A 15,443-nucleotide genomic window follows, 5' to 3' on the forward strand; every position below is an offset into this window, starting at 1 on the left:
AAAAACAAAAAACAAAACAAAAACCTCACACCAGCTTCTTGATATTTCTCCTTGAACTTACCTGTCTGTATTTGAAATACGTGAGAGGACAAAACTCAATTTCTCCTTTCCTGGCCCCCAGGCCCTTGGAGTGTCAGATATCTTGCTTATAAAACATCCCCAAAAGGACAGCTCTGCCCGTGGTCATGAAGTCCTGCCATCCCCACAACACTAGCAGGACACACTGAGTGCAGCAAAAACACTGGAAGACAAATTGGTAACAACAAACAAAAATCTTCCACTCCCAGAAAAGCTGATGGTGGCCGTGTGGGTTGGCACAGTCAGAGGATACAAGCTGCACCTTAAAAAAGGAGACTTCTTTGGGTTGGATGATGAACACAGGAACAAAAGGAAAATACAGGTGCCTGCTCCATCTGCGTGGTTTCTTTGTAAATCTACTGGATTTGCGGTTCTGAAGTAAGATGGAGATTTGCAAGGAGTGGGGACACGCGCAAACTGTACACAGACGTGGAAGCACCTGGAGGCCCACGGCTCCAGCCAGGAGCAGTCCTCGGTTTCACTCTCCCCTTGGGGAGATCTGCTGGATGCAACAACTCCTATTTGTTGGGGTCAGTTTTACCATGGACGTGGCCTCTGCTGAGCCCGGGAGAGGGGGTGCGCGGCCCTCACCTGCAGCACCTGCGGGTAATCGAAGACCTGGTGCTTGTGGCAGCGCTTCCGGGCGGCGGGGACGCCCTCGGAGAGATTGGTGCACTTGTCCAGGACTAACACTGCCTCTCCGTGTCGGGCCTGGAGGGCGTCCAGCTCCTCTCTGTACTCAGGGTGGAGAGCCACCTGGGACGACAGGAGGAAGAACCGCCGAGGGCTACAAAGGAGAAGACAAGGGACTCAGTGCTACTCAAGGTGAGACCAACTTTGATATTAAACTGACTTAAGGTGGCAAGTGTCTTCTCACCCGTCTTCATTCGCATCCTTCATTTTTTTTTTGGAAACTATACTCTGTGGCATTGCTGAATATTATATACTCTAAGAAACCAAGGTATGACTCATTTATGTGATGAAACACCATGCCGTCATTCAAGATTTCACCTGGGAAAAGCTCTTAATGTTTTGAGGAAATGCTTATAACATGCTGAGCTTAGGGAGCATGCTTAAAATGTGTGTGTGTGTGTGTGTGTGTGAGAGAGAGAGTGTGTGTGTGTGTGTAAAGGAGGAAATCGACTGGCTGATTATTTGGAAGATCACCAAATGTTATCATTAGTTAGATCTGAATTTTCTGCTCTGAAAAGGAACTGACAGCAGCCTGTAGCCTTCAAACAGGAAAACAAGGGATCATAATGGACAGCACTGGCCATGAAAGCAGAAGAGGTGAAAGAATGCTTCCAGCTGTTGGGTGGCACACCCTATGCTATGGAGAAGAGAGCGAGCGAGCGAGCGAGCCCTCGTCGTCAAGCCGCATGTAGGCAGACCAAATTGGTCACTGAGGAACCAGTGAAAAAACCTATCTTCACCCAAGGATGGAACCAGTCTTAAAACTCAGATAGCGAGGGTGCTTTACAGAAAATGGACTGAAGAAAGGATGTCCAAGGGTCTAGTGCCATTTAGACCCCCTGGAGAGACGAAATGTGCACAGTTAGAAAACAAGGAGGCGAGGGGAAGACTCTGGGGAGGACCAGAGGGCAATTCCCTCTTGCAAGGCAAGATCCCCACAGGCAGAGAAGTGACAGAGCATAAACGCTACTGAGGCGGAAGGACCGACAAGGGATCACTGTCGAAGAAGGGAATTACATAAAGCAGGTTCCAGAAGAAATGGAATCAGACCTAGGAGCGGTGCTCACTTAACTCTACCTCAAGCTGGTACAGACCAGGGAAAATCCTGAGGACACGCACCTCCAGACATCGCCGCCTGGGAAGCTAAGAGGAAGCTAAGAGGAAGCTTACAGTCTGAACTCACCCCACCCCCTTTTCTTGCTTTGGGGAGAAAAAAAGGGTGGGTAATTGGTTGATCCTTCTTCAGTTTCTCCAACTTATTTGGAGGTTCTAGCTGTGAGCCTTAGGCTCACAGCCACAGCCAAAGACGACTCACTCTCTAACCGAGAGGGTATCATCTTCCCCAAGCATCAGGCTTCACGCCCAGAACAGGGGCCGTGAACAACTCCGCCGCCAGCAGATCAGCTCAACTCCAGCAAACAGAGCAGCAGAGGCAGGATTCGATGGGTCGGAAATCCTCAAAAACACTTCTGGTACTTTCTTTCTACAGCTGAGCCCAAAGCAAAGGGTACTGCCCACACAACAGGTGGGAAAGAAAGGGACAAGCAGATTCCCTAGAACTTCGCTGTCTGACAGCAATTAGCCACATAAGGCCATTTACATCTACGAAAATTTAAAATCCAGTGTCTCTGTCCCATTAGTGACAACAGCCATATGCAGCCAGTGGGTCCCTGGTGGCACAAATAATGGTCATCTCCTCCCTGAAAGTTCTATTTGAGAGAGCTGCTCTGGGCGGTAGTGCAGACTCAGAGCCCAGGCTAGGGGCCAGAGAGGCTAAGAGAGACATGGACAGCAGCCGGTCATGGAGGCAGTGTGGACCAGCTGTATGGACTGGGTTCCTCTCTCATCCTGGGCGACTTCCCCCTAAGTTCCCTTTTCACCAAACACTATGCTGACTATTTATAGCCAAGAGCATTCCTTGCAGCCACTGAAACAGACTCTTGCATTCCACTCCCAGCCCTGAGCCTCGCTCATTTTTCTTTGGCGAAAGCATTCCTTTCCAGAGGGAAGATTTATGGCGGGAGGAGCACCACAGGGAGCATCCTCAGAGCATCTCAGATCGAATACACCTCCAGCCCAAGTGCTTCTGTAATCAAATGTGTCTGTTTAGGAGTTCCTGTGGTGGCCCAGTGGTAATGAACCCAATTAGTATCCATGAGGATGCAGGTTCGATCCCTGGCCTCGCTCATTGGGTTAAGGATCTGGCATTGCCATGAGCTGTGATGTAGGTCGAGGGCAAGGCTCAGATCTGGTGTGGCTGTGGCATAGGCAGGCAGCTGCAGCTGGGATTCAACCCCTAGCTGGAGAACTTCCATATGCCGCTGGTGTGGCCCTAAAAAGACAAAAAAAAAAAAAAAAAAAAAAGTGTCTGTTTAAACAGGGAAGAGATTGACAGTCAAGCTCTCAAGTCAAGCATGGAAAGCTTAACTCTTAAGGCTACCTGAAAATGAAATCAACTGCCCTGTGAGGTGCCGAGTTTTTTAAATTACAAATCAGAAAACTTTTCATTAAGAAGTTTCAGGAGAAAGTGTCATACACGAGTTAGAGCTAAACGGCCACGAAAGGTCCTTCCCATTCCTAAGCTGCCGGTGCTGATGGATGCCAGGGATGCCATGGAGCACTAGGACTGGCTGGACCTTCCTGGAGACCTTCTATTTAAGTGGAGCTGCCAGCATAAATCCAGTGCCCCAGGCTGCCTCGAATAAGAATAGTCACCTTGGTATCCAAGGAGGTGTCCCGTGTGGGAGGGTGCAGACTGCTGGAGTCCTGGGGGGAAGAGGGTGTTTCTCACAGCGGGGGACGGCCCGCGGGGAGTGCTGAAGTCCGAGTCAGCGGAGAGCTTCTACTTAAGAGGGGGAAGAGCAGGGAGGTGGCCGGGCACAGGGGATGAGATCCCGAAAAGAGCGGCTGTGGTTTCTGCACTGGGGGAAGGGGCAGAGGTAGCTATGGCAACCGAGCATGGGTGCTGGAGACCAGGGGAGGTGAGGAGGGCCTGTGGGAGCCCAGGAGAGGGTGGCAGGAAGGGTGACAGCAACAGGAACACCGCTTCCATGTGGGGTGTTAGCACCCAAGGAGGGTGAGGAGGGGCTCTGTCCTGGGTCGATGAGGGGGAGCAGGAGCACAAGGTGGGGGGTCAGGGACTGAGTGGGGCGGGGGGGTGGGGGGAGAGGGCATCTGTGCAAGGAAGGGGCGGTGGGAACAACAGAATTCTGGTTACAGACAAGAGGGCTGATCAAATAAGGAAAGATACTGAGGATAATGGGAGCCAGACCTCTCGCTGTCGGAGAAGGGAATTAGGAATATGGAAAGAGGGAAAACCAGACCGCCCCTGGGGTGCTGGATGGGATGGGAGATACCGACGTGAATGCGTGGTTTTCAGTACATGTAGATAGAGAGAGCGATCCTTCTAGATAGACAGAGAAATAAATGCAGATGCTGACGTGTGGTGCTCAGAGAAACTCTTGAGGAAAGAGAGCCTCTGGGTTAGATTTCACTGTTAAGAAACACAGTTCTCTTTTTAGACACTCGGTCCCCACCTACCGCTACCATTTTCTACAGAAACGTGCAGATGTGAACAGGCGTCTAAAAGCGTTCCCCCTGCCTGCGTGCTGGCTCTCCCTGACCTGGCAGATGGCTGGTCGATGGGGTAGCCCATTTTAGTTTTAAGCAAACAAAATCCTAAGGTGGGTTTGTTTTTCTTTCTAGGACCAAAATGACCGGCTCTGACTTTCATGTTTCCTCCCAGCAGTGCTGATATCGACGTTGAAGTAAAATCATGCTGAGAACTCTAAGTCTCCCTCAATAGCAACAGTGGTAAACTCCCAATTTAGTTCCTTGTAGAGAGAAAATGACAAGAATTCCAGCTGAGGCCAACACAGCTGTGAGAAGAAGCTATCAATAGCAACAATCCTCAGCTTCCCATTGAAAAATATTGAGAGAGATTTAAAATAAAAATAAAAACAAAGCTCTTGCTACTCTCCGCAGCCCTTAAGAGATGTGGGAATTCCCTTAAAAAGCCACTCTCACAAAGAGCAAGAGATCCCAAAATGCTGCCACGAGGTCACCCACACCACCTCCTCCCAAGCCCCTGGAAAGAGGGATGAGCCTGAAGTCTGTCTTTTTTTTTTTTTTTTTTTTTTTCAGAGAGAGAGGAGCCAAGCTGCAAACTGGTGGGGAAACGGAGAGGGTGGGTCCAGAAATCCACCACTTGGCCAGCAGAGGGAGAACCGTGCCCATGGCAGCCTTCAGCATCCTCTGCTGCCCCTGACTTTAGAGAGCCACTGTGACCTTAAGGCATCTAAAGCTAAATGTAAAAACAAGAGATTTAAGCTACCAAGAAAATACCAATAGACAGCCTGTAAATCGCTGACACTATCGTTGGAGGATAATTTTTGCTATTCAGAAAGGTCTGCTTTCCTTTGGGTTTGGTTTTGGTTTTTCTATTGATGTACCCACGGCATATGGAAGTTCTCAGGCCAGGAACTGAATCTGAGCGGTAGCTGCAACCTACACCACAGCTTCCGCAACGCCAGATCCTCCAACCTACCGCACTGGGCCAGGTATCGAACCTCCACAGTGACCCGAGCCCCTACAGTTGGATTCTTAACCCACTGCACTACAGCGGAAACTTCTGCTCCTTTGTTTGGTTTTCACGGAATCTTTTCTTTTCTGAACATTTTCTTCCATGGATTAAATCTGAAGGAAGGCAAGTGAGAGTCCTCAACCAATGTGAGAGCAGGACTACACTCGTGAGACTAGATGGTAAAGAGGGCCTGGCCCCAGCGGTCCTAAGAAAAAGGCCCAGAGGACCCTCACCTGCGCACCCTGTCTCGCCCAGCACTGCTGACATCTGGATCCAATGATTCTTTTGTGTGTGAGGGGCTGCCCTGTGCTTTGCAAAGGTTTAGCGGTTGATCAGCCTCAACCCACTAGATGCCAGGGGCACCCTGGGCAGAACAGCGTTAACACGGCAGGCCTGACGGCTCTCTTCTTTCAAAGGCTGATCCTTGGCTGGTGTGTGGGAACTTCGACTTGGGGGGAGAACTGGGGAGAATGGCTCCCTGGGCTCAAACTGTACAAACCACAGGGTTCATGCCGAACACCTGCTTTCCTTCTGGGAGCCTGGAATTATGGTGCATGCCAAGCACAGACCGCCCATGTGATCAGCTCTCAGCAAAACTTCTGGTGGGCAACATTTCACATGTGCTGTCACAACTTGTTGCGGGGGTGGGGGGGTGGTAAGCGTCCCATCAGGAGAGGCCCCTTGGAAGCCTGGCCCTGGCTTCCCTGGACTTCACCCCATGCGCCTTTTCCCTCTGAGGACTGTGCTTTGCATCCTTTGCTGTAATAAATCATGGCCATAGGGGTATGTCTGCACACTGAGTCCTGTGGGTCCTCCTGGGAAATCTTCAAAATTGGAGGTGACTGTGAGGACCCCAACACACCTCCACAGTCATGACAGTCAAAACTGGCTCCTCGGATTGCCAGACATCCCCAGAGAGGGGCCAAATCAACTGCCCTCCCCTGCTGAGAACCACCAGCCTGGCCACACCTGGTCCAACGAGGCCTGCAATAAAAGTCTGATTTGAACTGAAGTTGATGGAATTAAATTGAACTAAATAATCTCCAGAACAACAGGAAAAGAAAAAGGGCGTTTAAAAAATCTGTTTAAAATCACACAATCGATTTAAAGTGAATGCTCACAGAAGCAGCTAGCAGTTGTAAACCTTTCTCAATTTCAACTGACTTTTCTCTCGTCATTGAAGTTATTCAAACCTAGTGCTACATAAATATGTCAAATTAAGGTCCTCAGTACATGATAAAACTTGTTCTGCCTCAACAGGTAAAGCTGGGCTCACACAGATCACTCTTTCTCAGTTTATGGGAACACGGCATTGAACCGTATCAGTTTCTCTAGGCTACAAATGCTCTACAGATTTATTTTTGTATTTGCATCATGATAATGGCCAAAAAATTAGTATAGGCATATTTTTACTCATATTTGATGATGTATACTGCTAAAAGATTTTCAGTGTCCAAGTCTGTATTTGATGGGCTAATGAGAAGAAAGACTTAAAATGTAAGTCACATAAAGCAGGTACAGTAAAACACTAAGGGTAAAATCTAAGCGATGGGTATACATGTGTTCACTGTAAAACTTTCTCACTTCGTCATCTGCTTGGAGATTTTCATAAGAAGATGATAGGGAAAAAATATAAATCATGCATCTGTACCAGATGAAGATAAATAATGTCACCATATGCACCAAATAAAAGGAAGCTTCCTTAGTGGCTCAAGTAGAAAAAGTGGCAGGAAAAAGTACCTCGCCACCCAGCATGCAAGAGTACAGGCATGCCAAGCCCCCAAATCCGTAAGTAATGCCATATTCACCTTGAGGGGGGGGATTCAGTTTTAAGTAAAAAGCCTCAGCTATGACATGTTAATCTGAATGTTATTAGTTTTATAAATTTGTTTGTATTTGTCAATTTTAGTTTTGTAGTTGTATAAGCACAAGGAAGATTAGATTTTTTATTTGTACTTATTCAGATTGCACTATTTTAGAAAACAATGAAAAAGAAAGGGGCCATGGAGTTCCCATTGTGCCTCAGCAGTAACAAACCCGACTAGTATCCATGAGGATGTGGGTTTGATCCCTGGCCTCACTCAGTGGGTTAAGGATCCAACACTGCCCCAAGCTGTGGTGTAGGTCGCAGACCCAGTTCAGACCCCGTGTGGCTGTGGCTGTGGCATAGGCTGGCAGCTGCAGCTCCAATTTGACCCCTAGCCCAGGAACTTTCATATGCCAAAAAAAGGGGGGGGGGCAAGGGATCGTGATCAGCCAAAAATAATAACCAAACAAAAATAAAACCCTTGAAAAAAGAAGAACAAAATTGGAGGACTCACATTTATCACTTATTATAAAACTACCATAATCAAGACAGTGTGGTAGTGGTATTACGACATATTAGAAAACTGAGAGTTCAGAAATGAACCCATATACTTAGCGCCAGCTGATGTGCAACAAGGGAGCCAAGATACTCATTGGGAAAAGAGTAGTCTTTTCAACAAAAATGGCTAAGACAACTGGATCTCCACAAGTAAAAGAATGCAGCTGGACCCTTACCTCATACCATATAAAAAAATTAACTCAAAATAGAACAAACGTCAAAATGTAAGAGCTAAAACTATAAAATACTTAGGAGAAAACACAGGTGCAAATCTTTGTGGCCTTAATTAGACAATGGTTTCTTACAAATGACACCAAAAATGCAAGCAACCAAAGGAAAAATAGACAAATTAGACTTCATCGAAATTAGAAACTTGTGTGTATCAAAGGACATTATCAAAAAAGTGAAAAGACAACCTACAGAATGGGAGAAAATATCTGCAAATCACATAATAAGGATCCAGTATGTAAAATATACAAAGAATTCTTAAAACTCAACAATAAAAACACAACCCAATTTAAAAACTGGCTACTGATTTGACTAGTCATTTAAGTGAGTGTATAAACTTTCATGACCAATAAGCACATGAAAAGATACTCAACATTACTAATTAGAAAAATGCAAACCAAAACCACAATGACACGACTTCACATCCCCTGGAATAAAAGACAGATAATAACAAGTGTTGGCAAGGATGTGGAGATACTGAAACCTCATACATTGCTAATGGGAATGTAAAATGGTGCAGCTGATTTGGAAAACATTCTGGCAGCTTCTTAAAAAGTTAAACATAGAGTGAAGGTACGATTTAGCAATTCTACTCCTCGATCTACAACCCAGAGAACTGAAAACATGTTTACACGAGAACTTGTACGTGAATGTTCACAGCAGCATCATTCATAATAGCTGAAAAACGGAATCCACCCAAATGCCCACCAACTGAAAAATAAACAAAATGCGGTCTATCTATACGATGAAATATTATTAAGCCAAACAAGGAATGAAGTATGGAATGAAGTATTGGTTCTATTCTATAAAATGGATAAACCCTGAAACCATTATGCTAAGTGAAAGAAAGCAGACACAGAAGGGTCACATATTGTAGGGCTACATTGATAGAAAATGTCCAGAATGGGTAGTTCCCATTGTGACTCAATGGTTAATAAACCCGACTAGCATCCATGAGGACACGCCTTCGATCCCTGGCCTCGCTCAGTAAGTTAAGGATCTGGCATTGCCGTGTGGCTGTGGTGTAGGCCTGCAGCTGCAGCTCTGATTCGACCCCTAGCCTGGGAACCTCCGTATGCTGCACTGCGGCCCTAAAAAAGGAAAAAAAGGTAAGTCCTGTTGGTTCTACATCCTAAGCATCTCCGAGCCCGTCTCTGTCTCTGCACATGCCTCACACCAGGTTACTGTCCTCTCCCCCGTGGACTGCTGAAAACGCTTCCACTTCGGTTTTCTGCCTCCAGTCCGCTGCCCTCCCGTCGGCCTGTTGGCATCACGTTGTACTTAGACGTCTTCAAGACCCCGGACCCCATGACCACTGTCTCCATCTCTATTTTTTTTCTCCCTTTTTGTTCTTAGAGCGAGCTTTGCTCTCTCTGTTTTTCTGGGCTGTGAACACTCTGCACTGTCTGGAAATCCTTTTCCTTGTTTTCATCAGACTCATGACCTGCTTGCCCTGTAGGTTTCAACCTGAATACCACTGAATACCACTTAGCCAGGGGGCACTTTCAAGCCCTGGAATGGTCCTCCTCCCAGTTACCCTCATCATGCCTCGAGATGACTTGCTTCAACCATCTTTGCTTTGGAGCTTGGATTTTGTAAACTGCAGCCAGGTCTGTTTTTGAACTGCCAGGTCCCACATACCTGCCACACACTGGCTCGTATTTCTGAGACGTGAGTGACGAAATGAAAAGGGCTGATGGCGTGGATGTGCAGGAGGTTTTATTTTATTTTTTCCTGTAGAGTGCTAATGCATGCTGAGAATCTCAGTGAGCTTTAAACAAGCATGGTGATAAGAACAGTAGCCTTTACTTACGTGACAAGTGCTCATGTGTGAAGGGGCCCGATTTGAATACTGCCACACTAAAAATGTTACACGTACTGGATGAGAGCTAAAAACCCACCTAGAGCATTTGGCGTCGCGAATGAGTCTCAAGGAGAAAGTTTGCTCACAGAACGTTAGATCCACTCTCAAAGCTCCCAAACTTCTCCTTAGAAGCCTTTATGGATTCTTTGAGAAGAGAACTTTTCCGAAGAGAAGACATTTTACTTGTGTATGTGTTCTTCTGTGTGCCCTGGGGCCCAATTCTGGAACTTCCTTTAGGCACAGCAAATGTTTGTGGACAGTGTGTAAAGCCCGAATGAGCTTGAAACCTTTCTCTCACATTAAGCGAGTGCAAAGAAAGACTGAATGGTGAAGGAACTCGTTGCTTAGATCACCGTTACAGATATGCCTGTGAGTGGACTCCCAGCATTGATTTACTGTGTTGTTTTTCAACTGAGATATAATACATATACTATAAAAGTCACTCTTTCAGAGCATACAATTCATTCTTTGGGTTATTAGCAAAACTGCACAGCTATCATCTAATCACTACTGTCTAGTTGCAGAACATTTTCAGCAGCCCCAAAGTAAACCCAATACCTCTTAGCAGTCAGTCTCCATCACTGACCCTACACTTCCCACCACCTACCCCTAGCAACCACCTGCTTTCTGTCTCTACAGATTTGCCCATTCTGGACATTCTCTTTTTCTTTTTCTTTTCCTTTTTTTTTTTTTTTTTTTTTTAAAGGGCTGCACATGGAAGTTCCCAGGCTAGGGGTCAGAATCAGAGCTGCAGCCACCAGCCTATATACCCCAGCCACAGCAACGCCAGTTCTGAGCTGCGTCGGCCACCTACACCACAGCTCACAGCAATGCCGGATCCCCAACCCACTGAATGAGGCCAGGGATCGAACCAGCATCTTCATGGATTCTAGTTGGGATTGTTACCGCTGAGCCACAAAGGCAACTCCAGGACTTATTATTTTGATATAGGAAGTGAGGAAGGGGAAGAAGTTAATCACATAGAGTCCTGATTTGAAAAGCTTGGTGCACAGTGCTATAAATGTGCTGAGAGAGAAGCGAAGGATAACAGGATGGGGCGGGGACAGATGGTACTCAAGGGCCCTGGCCTGCAATCGATGCTGTGATCGCTGTGACTTCTGCCCCGCCAGCCCTCGCCCACATCTCACAGTACACCTGGCTGTTCCAAATGCACCTTACCCTGGTCCTTTCTCTGGAAGGTCCACCTCGGCTGACAAAGGACTATAGACAGGAATGCTGACGTCGTAGCCTTGCCGGTAGGTCCATGTAGAAAAGCCACCACCAGCCAACAGAGCCCTGAAAACAAAGGATCTTGTCAAACAAGAAAGAAAGAAAGTCTTCATTCCGATAAGCCCTGTGGAAAGGGGAAACAGAATACTTATACTGATGTCAACCACAGCTAATGCTCACCCATCACTTTCCTCTAAAGACACTGTACTAAGTGCTGCACGATCACATCTCCAGGACACCAGCTGTAGCCTACTCCTGAAGCACCGGCCTTCCCCTGGGGCCCTAAGCAGTCTTTCCTAACTTTCCGTTTTAAAATACATCACAGCCAGGAGGACAGCCCCTCTGCTGCCTTATTCAGATCCCATTCACCCCCCCAAAAGTCATACTACCCTTAAACACACTTAGAGTAACAGAAACGGTAACAGGCCTGCTCAGGAAGACTGGCTGCGGCAGTGGCTCACTCACCCACTGCCTGGAATCTCCGGGGTGATGTGCAAAACAGTCAGTGGTGATGGCAAAGTACCACATCTCAGGCTGCTTAGCCCCAGCCCCTCCCCGATTCCCACCCCATGCAGCTCTTTCCTCTGTTGTCCCCAAGATGCGTGTGAATCACGGAGCCTCTGCCAGCTCTCACCATCCATTCCACCTACTCAGTCTTATTAACCCAGTTCCCTCTGCAGGACTCAGAAACCAGAACTGGACTTGAGTGCTTCTCTTGCCGCCTGCATGCACGAGTTTTTATTCTCCTTGATTAGAAAGCCATGAACACACTGTTTTAATTGGATCCAGCAAGGAGAACAATGACACTTCATTAGAAAGGAAGCAGGTGTATATCACACCAGCTTTTACGGTTATTCTGTCCCTGGGGGCCCAAACCCATCGAATCACTTACTGGTGCAGAATCTGGCCAGTTCCATGCACTGCACAGTCTGAGCCAAAACCTATGAACTGAAAAGCCACATTTTTTGCAATACTGATTGCTACCAATCCCCTCCCTGCCCTGATGACAGCCTACTTTCCCTTCTAACATGACCAGTTTAAGTTCAAAGATTTTCAAACCACCCCTGGAAATCCCAATCTGTTTGTTTAAGCCTTATGAAACCAAGAACTGGTTAGGGAAGTAATGTGCAGGCTAAAAACCTCTCCAGCTGCCAGTCCACTCTGTAAAACTTAATGACCAGCTTTAGTACCAACATACGGTCTTATTTTTCCTGATTAGCATTCAGCAATGAATCCATCCGATGTGAATTTGGGTGGATTCCATGACCGTGATGGCAAGCAGACTCCACGGGCCCCCACAACCTACGTGCAGAGAAGCAAACATGGATCCAACACACAGGCACCGGGCGGTCCAGGTAAGCCAGGAGAGTGGGTGAATAGGTAATTAGGCCCGTGCCCCAGAGGACAGGAGCGTGCACGTGTGCTGAGAAAGGAAGCAGGTGTGCGTGACACCAACTTTTGCTGTTACTTGGTCCCTGGGGCCCCCGAGGGGGGAGCGTGGGATTAACCACTGCTAGTAGGAAAGTATGCAAGCGGGGGCAGGTCTCATGTCACAAATCACACACGTGCAATCTCATCTGTGATCTCAGGAAAAGCCACCGCTGCAATGAGTCAAACGAGCCTCACACCCGCCCTGCTGCCGAGCAGACCTCAACTCGAAGTCACTGTATCTTCTGCCAAGGGTTCCCGAACATTAGAATGGAGAAAAAATTGTAAGCATCCCTTGCTTTACAGAACACGTGTTTTACATTGACTGCAAAGGGAATTTCTGAGAAGCGCATTCTGTTTTCTCATTATCTATCCCCAAATCAGAGCTCCATTCCAAAGCGGCGAGAGACTGCGTGGAAAACTTGCAGCTGGGGAAGTTTTACTGAGATGACCACACTCACACTGGACGTGTCCGCCAGCCTCTCAGCTCAGCACTTTCCAGGGCTTCCCGACTCTGGGCATCACCACGGCCCCCCAGCCTCACCGCCTCAAGGCCTCATCGCCCCAGGCCAGGTCTTCCCCGACACAGCTCCCAGGCGAGTACTCACAGAGCCTAAACCCAGTTCATCAGCAAGCACAGCTTTTGCTTCCTTTTAATCAGCCCTGCAAATTCCTCAGATATAAAGCTTCAAGTTTTAGGTTTTACAGAAAAAAAAAAAAAAAAGCTGACCAATTCTACTAGATATCTTTGTGTACTGACTCATAAACTGTAAAAAATATATGTATTTATAAGACAGGTAAATGTGAGGAATGGTTAGATATTTGGTGACTATCTAGTGATATTAAAGAATTGATCATTTAAGATATAAGAATAGTAGTGTAGTTATATTTTTTAAAAAGCTCTTATCATGCAGAGTCTCAAATGGAAATAGTTATAGATCTAATGATACAACATCTGGGATTTGCTTCTAGACAATCTGGTGGGAGGTGGGGGAGGAGAACAGATAAATCGATGATTCACGAAGCTGGACAGTCGGTATGTGGGGCTCACTGTACCAGTCTCCCTTTTTTATATAGGTTTAAATTTTTCCATAACAAGAAAGGATAACCAAAATCTAAGGTAGTAGTAAAATTACAGAAGGTATCTGAGAAAACAAAGATCAGTAAAGTCAGGCATTAGAAAAGTATAAATTGCTCTCATTTAAGTTAAAATGAGATAAAATGGGTATGTGTATATATATGTGTGTGTGTGTGTGTGTGTGTGTGTGTGTTGGACAATAAATTCATTGACTAAAGACTAGAAAAACACACAGTATTTGACAGTATTTGAGAAGAGTGATTACCTTTCAGTAAGGGAGTAAAAGCAGAGGAGGGTTTGAAAGCATACTCCTTGCACACTTGCATGTTGTTCCAGCTGTACGACGAAAGTGTATGCGTATCATGCATGTGATTTTTAAAAATTGAGAAGAGAAAAACAGACTCAAACAGCATAAAAGATATATTTGCTGAGCTGACATTTCCTTCAGTCCTGGAACTTGCATTTTCCTGAGTTGAATAATTCTTAATCACACCTACAACTTTAGATTTCAAGGGAATCTTAGAAACAATCTAACCCAGCGTGTTTTCTAATTTATGAATAATCAGATATGCGGCTCCTGCCAAAGCCATTCTACACTCATGGGTCGTCTCCTCTGAATCCAGGAGTCAGGACAAAGAACAAGAAAAATTAATAAACAAATCTACTCTTCCTTACCCCAACCAGAAGACCACCTAGGCTTCACAATGAAACTTCCCGCATGCAAAGATAAAGGAGGACTACACGGTGATTCATTACTTGCTACAGGACTGCCTATAATCACTTACAAAAACTGCATGCATAGGGAAAATGATTTAACCTTTCTGATCCTTAACACCTAAGTGCTAGCAAGAACTTAAAACTCTCTCCTGACTACTTGACACTCTCCTGTAGAGAAATGAAACCCCATTTAACATGTGCACTTGATAAAAAGAAAATCCATCTCCCACACAGATACATATACCAAAATGTCAGCAAAAAGTGAAATGTCCTAAACAGAAATAAGCCCTTCTCAAAATAAACCCAGAACAGCAGGTGAAGACATTGCATTCCTAACAGCTCTTTCCTTTCCCTAAAGTATTTCACTTTCCCAGCACAACCAAATGCATAAAACAGTAGCCCACTCAGAAACGCTGAGGCTGAGAGCCAAATCAGGGATCTAGCTGGATCTACAGACTTTGTGTAGCCTGCCTGCCCTCTATCGTCCAAAGTGGTTTCTACACCAAAGCTGAGAAATGGTCCTGGAGTATGTCTTTGCTGGTGATAATTGTATTTCCAGATAGAAACTCAACACTGACTCTAGATAATCACTTAAAGCAAAGAGGGCTTAGGTTTAATCTTCCGGGGAAAAGCAGTACTAAGTGTAGATTTTCATAAATGAACAACATTGGCCTCTAATAAGTTGAGACCACAGTTGGCCTCGGGTTGTTCTCTCATCTTCTTCAACAGCAATGATTTCAAGAATTAAACACCAACTCTAGTAATGCTGGTTATAAATGAGTTCATATGCAACCTTACAAGAATCCCCTACCTTGAGCATTTCCCAGGACCCTTATGTTGGGCCCAAACTCTGCTCTCTTCAGAGCCTTGAACCAAGTACTACAAGAGGAACCTTAGGCGGCGCCTCCCTCCTGAGCTTTCCAGGAGGCCTCTGACCAAAGTGGTACAGTCCCTGGACGAAAGGGCTGATACAAAGTAAGTGAACTCAAAACTGCAATCTTGGAGCTCCTGTCGTGGCTCAGTGGTTAACGAATCTGACTAGGAACCATGAGGCTGTGGATTCGATCCCTGGCCTTGCTCAGTGGGTTAAGGATCCGGCATTGCTGTGAGCTGTGGTGCAGGTCGCAGATGTGGCTTGCATACTGAGTTGCTGTGGCTCTGGTGTAGGCCAGCATCTACC

At 46.3% G+C, this 15,443-nt stretch overlaps 1 protein-coding gene across 6 annotated transcripts in view; it reads right to left on the reverse strand.

Moving 5' to 3' along the window:
- Positions 1–15,443, reverse strand: part of EXT2 (exostosin glycosyltransferase 2) — a 139,742-nt gene that overhangs the window by 114,638 nt on the left and 9,661 nt on the right. For all 6 annotated transcript variants that reach the window (XR_014837028.1, XR_014837027.1, XM_085011383.1 and 3 more), the window contains 2 exons: positions 10,990–11,106; positions 670–865 (listed from right to left, as the gene is read on the reverse strand). Coding sequence is in view for 4 of the 6 variants with exons in the window: in XM_085011383.1 (XP_084867509.1) it covers positions 670–865; positions 10,990–11,106 (313 nt within the window). In the remaining 2 variants the exon portion in view is untranslated. The remainder of the gene's footprint in view (positions 1–669; positions 866–10,989; positions 11,107–15,443) is intronic.

The sequence above is a fragment of the Sus scrofa genome, chromosome 2 (genome assembly GCF_054392235.1).
Source record: "Sus scrofa isolate SSC_HxYL_T2T_F1_AM1 chromosome 2, Sscrofa_HxYL_maternal_Yorkshire_Landrace_v2.0, whole genome shotgun sequence".
Classification (NCBI taxonomy): domain Eukaryota; kingdom Metazoa; phylum Chordata; class Mammalia; order Artiodactyla; family Suidae; genus Sus; species Sus scrofa.